The sequence below is a fragment of the Anopheles darlingi genome, chromosome 3, assembly GCF_943734745.1.
Source record: "Anopheles darlingi chromosome 3, idAnoDarlMG_H_01, whole genome shotgun sequence".
Taxonomy (NCBI): domain Eukaryota; kingdom Metazoa; phylum Arthropoda; class Insecta; order Diptera; family Culicidae; genus Anopheles; species Anopheles darlingi.
The window spans coordinates 37,606,937-37,615,938 of NC_064875.1; the positions used below are offsets into that span (position 1 = coordinate 37,606,937).

At 43.5% G+C, this 9,002-nt stretch overlaps 1 protein-coding gene across 1 annotated transcript in view; it reads left to right on the forward strand.

Moving 5' to 3' along the window:
- The first annotated feature begins 304 nt into the window (after window positions 1-304).
- LOC125955494 (ankyrin repeat domain-containing protein SOWAHA-like) overlaps window positions 305-9,002 on the forward strand; it is a 15,687-nt gene continuing 6,989 nt past the window's right edge. Inside the window, exons 1-3 of the mRNA XM_049686626.1 lie at window positions 305-367; window positions 1,452-1,541; window positions 6,577-6,649. Coding sequence (XP_049542583.1) covers window positions 305-367; window positions 1,452-1,541; window positions 6,577-6,649 — 226 coding nt within the window. The remainder of the gene's footprint in view (window positions 368-1,451; window positions 1,542-6,576; window positions 6,650-9,002) is intronic.

Consider the following 9,002-nt stretch of genomic DNA (forward strand, 5'->3'; position numbering starts at 1 on the left):
CAAGCACGGCCGAACAGTCTGCAGTCGCGCGTCGCCACTTCTGTCTCATGCTGGCGCCATCGCATCGTGTAACTTCAATTTCAATTGCAAAATTTTGCTACCTTCTCCTCTTTGCTGGCTCCGACCAACAAAATCCCAAATCAGATGATGCTCGTCGACAATGGCAAAAGCACATTCTTTATGTCGCCAATAGCTTCTGGCAAGAACTGCTCACCATTTCTGTCTCGCCTGGGGCCCTGACCAGCGAGGTGCGCTTTGTGATGGCGCTGTTTAGTGCAGTATAATCGTAGATCAACGGTCAGAGATGAATAACGTTTTACTAGTAAAACCTCTGCCTCTGACGATCGTCATTGAGCTGATGGTGGATGTAAGGGCTCCTCGTCCATCCCATGCATCGTCTGGTGTCGTCGAGCGAACGGGAATTAAGCAAAGCATAATCCACTGACGCCATGTGAACCATGCAGTTTTAATTGAAATCTTAAACTCATGAATCGTTTGTTTTAGTTATTACACTAAATAGTCAAATAATCAATTATTGCTGTTTTATGTAATCAAGCGATAAATAAGTCATCTGAGACTGCAAGATCACTATTTGTGCCGATCAGATTTATTGCCATGTGCACAATCCCGCCGAGGTGTCCAATCATTTGATGATAACGATAATTTTTAATAACAAAAACACAATTCACGCAAATCAATGTTATGTAAAGTTCGCGTGTTGTCCTGTGTTTCGATGGTTAACAAACAGGCGAGTAAACAATATGCTGCTCTTTCTTTAATGGTATTTTTGCTTGCTTCATGTAAAAAGTTTTATGCATTCGTTACATCTGATGTCCCATCCATAACCAAATGAAAATCTGCTCGACGAAACGAATATATGCCTCAGGCGATTGGTTGTTTGAAAAGGTGCTTCGTCGACGAATCCTTTTCACACCGTCCATTATCTAATAACCATAATTTATATCTTGCTAAACCATTCATCTGCCAATCCACACGAAGCTGGAGGCTTTATTATGCTTTTGTTTTACTGGAGCAGCTTAGAATTTGAATCGAGTCTGGACACACCACCTGTCGATGTAGCGATTTCGCCCTCTAGCTTGATATAGGCATACCATAGTTGGCTTTGAAGGATTTATGGACACACTGCAGTAGCGAAACCAAACTGTTCCAAAATAATCATCTGATGGACGGTTGATAAAAGTAACTTAAGCTGGTATCTATTTCGCTGCCAAATCATCTTTGAAAACATCACAGAAAACACATGTTTCCGGTGGAAACGGTGAATCTGGCGATTATCTATTACCATCCGCGCTAAACAGACATTTGAAAAAGTGTATGTACACCCAGTACGGAGAGTCAAGCTGCTATTCGCCGATGATGAATTGTGTAAAACAAGAACACAGCGATCAGAACAATCACAGGAATCCAATGTTTTTTTTTTTCATTTCTAGACGGCATTGCATTGGGCAGCAAAGCATGGAAGTGAGGACGTGGTAAAGTTGGTTGCTGGAAAGTTGAAAGCCGACGTCAACGCTCGAACGGTATGTACTTGCTGCAATACTGAAAGAACCCTGTTTACACTCATTTTATTTTACAATTTTTCTTTCTTCCTCTGTACTTGCCCTGTGTTGCTAATTTGGAACCACATAGAACGGAGTAAGTGATATTGATAACATACTGACACTGACACACATTGATATATAAGAAAACATTACTCTAAGATAACATTTAATAATTCCGTAAGTTACACAAACGAATAACTGCATTCGCACATTTGCACGTAAAAGTCAATAACTTTTACATCTTCCCCTGTATCAATAAGACCCAGAAGCTTGTCTTTTGGTGGACTGCTAGTGTCTTGTGGTCAAAGATCAGGGGTGTGTTAAAATTTCTCACCAAAATATTATTATCGTCGAGGTGAGAAGGACAAGACGAAAAAGTTATAATCAATGTTAGTGTTTAGCTTTCCCGCAACATCTGCTATCAGCCGCGGTTTTCCAACTCAAAAAAGAGAGACCAGACATATTTAGAAACGGCAGAAACGCAGAGGCAATGTGCCATGCGCGCTAATTAGTTTTTATAATTTCATTAACGGAACTGTATAAAAGACATTTGCCCTAATTAGCCGAATGCTCCCCCTCCTTTCTGGCTATCAGAATAACCATGTCCAAATGGAAGACCGACGGATCTACCGATCACTTCAAATAGAGCAGGTTTCTTGATATCTGATCGACCTCTAGACCGGATCCAAACTGAACCAGCAACAGGTCGAAGGAGGAGGTCTAGGATTAGCCCAAATAACGAAAATGCCGTCCGTCCTTTGGCCAGCCAGTCGGCTCTCCTTTAGATTGTCCGTTTATTCCGTTGTCAAATCGTAAACTGCGTATACGCAGACAGATTGTAGGGACCCGATAATCCCGCCTGATGAGCACGACCTCCCGTCGTAACCAATTGACCGCGAAGAAATCAAAACACCATTCATCAATCCGCCTACCATTTCATCTTTTATGTATTTCATTCATCTTAACTGAATTTCGACTTCTCTAGCCTAGCCATTGATGTTTTTCCTGATATCAATCAATTGGATAACTTTTATCGCTGTTTTTTCTCCTTTTTTTTTGTAATAAAACTTTAATCGACTTCTGTTTGGTCGCAATAATTATTTACAAGTTGGGTCAGTAAACTTGCGGAGAAACGAAACATTGACCCGGTTGTACAAATGAATAGGCTAATAACTTTGAAATGTTCGCACATAATGCAAAACTGTTGAAAGTATGTGTCCGATCAGTGAAGTGGCTTACATTATTCTCGGCTGCTACGGGCCCCTCTTGAATGGGAAAGCTACATCGAAAAGGCCAAAGGTCGCAAAAGTACGTGCATCAGGCGGCGCAGCACACATTATCTTAATTGTTTATGTGAGACTAATTTGAATAGCTGCGAAAAATTATGCACGCATATTCATTCTCGTTCCTTGCTGCTAGACTTATCCATTTCTCGATACATACCCGTTCTCGACATGATGTTGCACTAATATTTTGCCAGAGAAATTTGTTAGGAGGGGTGGTACGACCAGCTACCAAATGTTACGCTGGTTTATACGACATGAATTTATGCATGTACGTACGGCAAGAAGTTGCATTGTTCCTTGTGGTCAAGTCTAATGTTCCGCTTTGAGACACAATACCTAACCTTTGCATTTTGCATTTTTGCTACTTACAATAGCACAATAGACGATCAGCAGTGGTTCCGATGGTCTGTGAAACAGTACGATTGCTTAGTACATGGTAAGCATAATGCTGTCCTTCGTTTGTCATCATCATAATCGAAAATTAAAAACTAATTTGTTGAATAAAATGGTTTAATTATGTGCTTATAAAGAATCTCAATTCGGCGAGATTCGCAGCGTAACGAATTGGTTCTCGGAAGCGGCTCCTAAGGTCAGGCGCCACCATGTGCCGCAAAGTCGTGACTTACTTTATCTGATAGTCGTCTGGACTCCTCTGAGCGTCGTTTTCTGTTTTCTGTCCATGTTCGGCTCGCTCGACTCCTGTATTTCGGGAGCAAACAGGCAAACTGTCTGCTCGCCTTCGCAGGTGGTCTTTGCTGTGGTATCATCATTGTTATTCAAAATATTATATTATACGAATTCCATTAGCTTCAAGTTATATTCGCTTTTAGCATTGTTACCGAAGCCATATCTATTAGCATTGGTTTCTTTAATAATAGCAATGATTGAAAATATTTTCCAATGACATCAAGCAAATAATTACTCCTCCAGTATGTGAGACACGCAGGAGTGGCCGGACACAACAACACGTCTCTGACTACAGAGCGAGCAATCGAATGAGTGGCGTGCAAAGACAACAAGCTTTGATTGGAAATATTCGCTTTCTGTTTTATCACCGCAAGATATGGTTCTGTTGCACGGATACTACTCCAGTACCGCAACGGCATGTACACTCAGCAATACAAATAGTGTACCCGACGAAACACATTAAATATTTCATTTATTTTAAATGAAACGTTACTTTCCCCTCTTCACCTGCTTCAGTCGAGCTTTTGACTTGTTCCTACAACCGAATGGTAAGGCAGTCTTCTTAAATGAATTTGTTTGCTGAGTCAACAGGGCGCCCTCGACTATCCTAGAAGCTAAGAGCTAGTGAGGCTCGAGAGATGATTGGGCTATGGTACTAGTAGTGTGATGATGGCGAAAGGTCATGGTAAGCAGTAGGTATGGGAGACCCGATGTGTCAGATTGAGAAGGAGAGTTCCGGAGGTCGATAGGTTTAAGTAAACATGTCTGCGATGCGAAATTTGTCCGGGAAGGTGAAAGAAGAAACCCTCCTGCTACTTCCTATGTGATGTGTGAATGTTTTTGCTGTCCTCACATGCTCTTGCAGTCATTGGAGTGCAAAATAGAAAACAGTTCTAGACCAATTCAATTGATGTAGAAGGGTCTCTATTTATTTAAACTTGTAGACCAGTAGGAATGGACAGCAAAGACGGGTGATGGTGGCAATGCTGCGCTCCGTTTGTGATGGAATGACGATGAAGATTTTGTAGATAACCCTCACTATTCCCCGTGCCGAGTATGAAGAACAAGCAACTATGAGCAACCTTCCAAGGACATGTTTCATTGAAATAGTTATAACCACCGCGCATCGCCCCTTCAAACTTCGAGCGAAAGATCTATGTACATAACACCAGATACCGACGTATATTAGTTTATATTTTGTTCCATCTTGTTTTACACACATAGCCACATACACGGTTCGTAGGCAAACTAGTTAGTATCGGAATACAGTACATAAAGCCGTACGCATCATCGTTCCTGCTACAATCCCATCCATTGCGATGGCCAAGCGAAACCGAAACATGTATCTACTAGGCCGCAATCAATTTGAAATTTAAGATTCCGAAATAAGGCCAAACCCCAAGACATTGCCGCTAATTGCTGTGCAGTGTTGATGGCATCATTTTTCATCTCGATTTGCACTGGGTTTCCTGCAACAACAACAACAACAACAACAACAACAACAGGTACACGACATAGACCTGTCCACAACAAGGTGCCCTTCCACGCACTTTCTCCTATGGTATCTTCCCACAGTTCGGTTCAGTGATCAGTATACAATTCTTCTGCAATTTACCATTCCTTTTCCAATTCAAGATATACATAAATCGTGTGCACATCTTGTGTGTGCACATGCGTGCGTGCACATATGATAACAACGGACACACTTTTCTGATATCTCACCGGATGTTGCGTCCGTAGTTCGTAGACCGAGTGTTACACACCTTCTAAATCGGATTCTTGCACATTCTTTGCGGAAAGCGACAAATCTCAGCAACAGTCCGGGGTCGTCGAAGATAGCACTCGCGCAGCAAATGGGGTAACGGTCGAAATTGAGCGGCAATAAAAGCGGCAACAACAGCAGCAGAGCAGCACCCCTTTCGCACCGAACGTGTGGCGTTGCTCTTTAAAAGTTTTTAATTTCGAACCGAATCTCTACCAACCAGCCGGCACCAAACACAGACACCTAATCGAGCGGGAATATTGCATTTTAAAAAAGGTTCGCGACCCGAAACGAGAGGGTTAACAGCGACACAGCAACGGTGTCAGGGAGGCACGGCAGCAGCACATCAGCTACGCTTATCAAAAAGCACGTGAAAACATTATAAACATTTGATGCATATGTTGATCTACAACAGCGTTATTGGCAGTGTGAGCAAACCGGAGGTATATTGAAGTTTTCGATCGTTTTTGGGAGTGTTTTTCTATTTTTTTCGTGCTTCCGCCATCCCTTTGCCACCTTTTGCTCTCTGCTGCTCCGGATATGATGTGAAAGTGCTCCATTCTTTCTGTGTTTCAGTCTTTTTGCGTCAAGAGGCGGTCGAGATGATGTACAACAGAGGGTTCTGCATTTTGAAGTGCACGTTCTCTCTCGTACATCAGTGTAACGTTGCTTTTCATGAATAATTTTCGGACCTATCGGGGGGCCTCCCTTCCCCTTTTTCATCCATTCCCTTTGGCGGCGGCCACATGGATGAGGTGAGCTCGCTGCTCACCTTTCATCTTTTTTCCCGAATCCGAATAATAATTACACTTTTCGCTGCTGCCACTTCCCATGGCAAAGGTTCTCTATCGGCCATCGGCCTACTCTGCCGCTCTGGCGAACATAGACCAATGTTACAACCATCGCCGTTGCCACGTTTGTCACATGTCAGTCAAATTTAAAGCAAAGCCCATGGCCAACATGTCAACATCCGGCGTTGCGCTGCGCCTCGCTCGCTCACCCTTTCCGATTTTTTTTCCCGGAGACCGTGCAAATTCAAACCCTCCTAAAGTTGCCCATCTAATCTTTAAACCGAGCTCTGAATTTGGTTGATAAGCAATTGTGGTGTTGTAGATCGACAGACAACAGCAGTGGTTTCACGGTTCTCTGTCGCACTCCGAGGTAGCTAATCAATTACACATTACTTAAACTCCACGCGAGACGATGTTAGGCGATCCCTTAATTATGAAACGTTATGGCTTATTTGGTTCCTTTTTTTTTATTCGTTTCCTTTTCACAGGGATACACAGCACTGCACATCGCCACACAATTCGGCCGGAACGATATCTTCGAATTGCTGTGCAACGTTTATAGTAAGTAACTAGGAATTCGTTGGTTTTTTTCAGGAATATTATAATATGGGTACTAGTAAAAATAGGGAATTGTTTTCCCCGATTCGACTGCAACAGTCACCAAACGACAGCCATTACTGTCTTGAATAGCGATTATAAGCATTTTTTTCAATTACTTTCTCTTTAAAGGAAGATTAAAAAACTTATCATTTTATAAAACGCATTAAAGTCTTGAAGATAGAAGCTATCAGCGTTCAGGCCTTCACCCGACTTATATGCCCGTACTGAAGTGTCCATCTAGTTCCAAATGAGGCCGCTGGGGTGCCAAAAGGTCTGGCAAGGTCTTGATAAAAAATGTGGGGAGCGGCAAGGTCTTGATCTGAAATCGAATGCTATCAACCTGTTTTGTCGATGCCAAAAGAATTAGCCTTCAATTACCATTTTAACATCAGCTTTTATAGAAACTGGAGACAAACTCAAATCCTTGAAATCCACTGGGAAAATTGATAACGAATTTTAGTGTTATGTTCGCTGGTGCATCTTTAGCCATCAGCGGTGTTGATCCTGTGCATTTTTCCTTAACGGTTAACAGCAAGTGCTTCGATCGCTCATATCGCTATCAAATGTATGTAGGAATCAATAAGCCTTTCATGATAGCTCTAGAAAATATCTCCAAAACATCTTTAGCCAACCGATACATCTTGAGATGTTTGCCTCTATCGCCAGTATTTGTATTGATCTCAATAGATTTAGGTTTCGTTTTTTTATTAACTGATTAACACTTTTGCAATGCGCGAAGGACGTGGTCTTTGAAGAACGCATAAACAACTATCGCTTTTGGGTAAATCGTAGGCTTCGTTTGCAACAATACATTTTATAAATCACTTGCTAGACATGAATCTCACGATTCCATCAATCCTGCTATTCTAGTTTTGTTTCTAGTTTTGAATTTTGATAATCTCCAGAAAGTGATTTGAATATTTTTTGCATTTTTTATGGGACATTCTGTATTGACCAGGACTGTTATGCGCTTATGAGCAACGCGGTCCATCTAAAAAGAGGGTGGAAATCAATAAATCATAACTATTTGAGCACGGTAAACAGGCCGCATGAATGAGGTGCATGGCTTTGATCACGGACCAGCAGCATCATGGGCCAAGTGTGTGTTTGATAAAATCGACCTGCTGACGACAACAGTGTGACACCTACCACTCCAACACCTACCAACCAACCAACCGGAACGCTCGCCGCCAGTAAACCTCTAATCTCAGCCACCGAAGCACCGCGGTCGGTAGTACAAAGAGCATACTTGGATTGTAGGAAAACGCAGCATACGAGACCATTCATAGCAAACGGTGCCAGTGCCAACGTTGACCTGCTCCATTACCGATCATCTATCTACTCACTCTAACCCTGCCCGGGGAGCCATTCGCGGCTCCTAATTTCTTACCTTGTCCGCTGTCGTCCAGTTTCATCACTCAAACTGGACGACCGACAAGAGAGGGTCCCCCTTTTGCGTCAGGATATCGGCAGGAAGCGGGACAAATAATGAAAAAAAGAAGGAGAAAAAAACCCCGAAAGCAAAGCTCGTGTGTGGAGAGCGTTACCTAAGCGACGAGGCTGATGATAAGGAAAATAAATTGATCGATAACTTTTGATTGACAGACGATAACCACTCGCGCGGACGCGCGGCGAGGCGACGCGTCGATGACACCATCGTCGATCGTCCTTCCTTCTAACCACCTACATTCCCTTACCCCCATCTATCCGGTTGTCGCTGTCTGTCGGCTGGCCTCAAACGATGCGTTTGATGGACGCGCGCGCGCGCGCGCCCGTGCTTGTTTGCGTGTCTGTTTGTCTTTCTCTGTTTTCGATTCGATTCCTTTTCTCACCATTATTCCCCGGAAATCATAACCGAATAGTGTTTGGGGCCAGTCCCATTCCAAAAGTTCAAGTCGGCAAGAGCAAACCACCGGCGAGAAAACCCACGAAGGACGCGCGCGAAGATCCATCCATCCATCCATCCATCCATCCGTTGGATTGATTGCCGCCGCGGCGACATGTGCACGCTCTGCATCGTAACCCATCCTTCTCCTTCTATCGTGCAGCTGCTGGACACACCGCGCGGCTTTGACAGATTGTCGCGCGCGTCACTGTTGCACCGTTGGGAGCACTAGCAGCAACAAGCAAGCGGTGCGGTCACGGTGCGTTCTTCGCGGGTGCGCTAATGAAGCCAAACGTATATTCATCATTGGCGGCAGTAGCAGAGGAGAGAAGATACTTATCAGAGGAAGCTCGATGCTCCACTACTGCACCGCTGCTGATGATGGGGCCGATCTCGGCCCAAAATTATCGACCAACACCAATCTTTCTT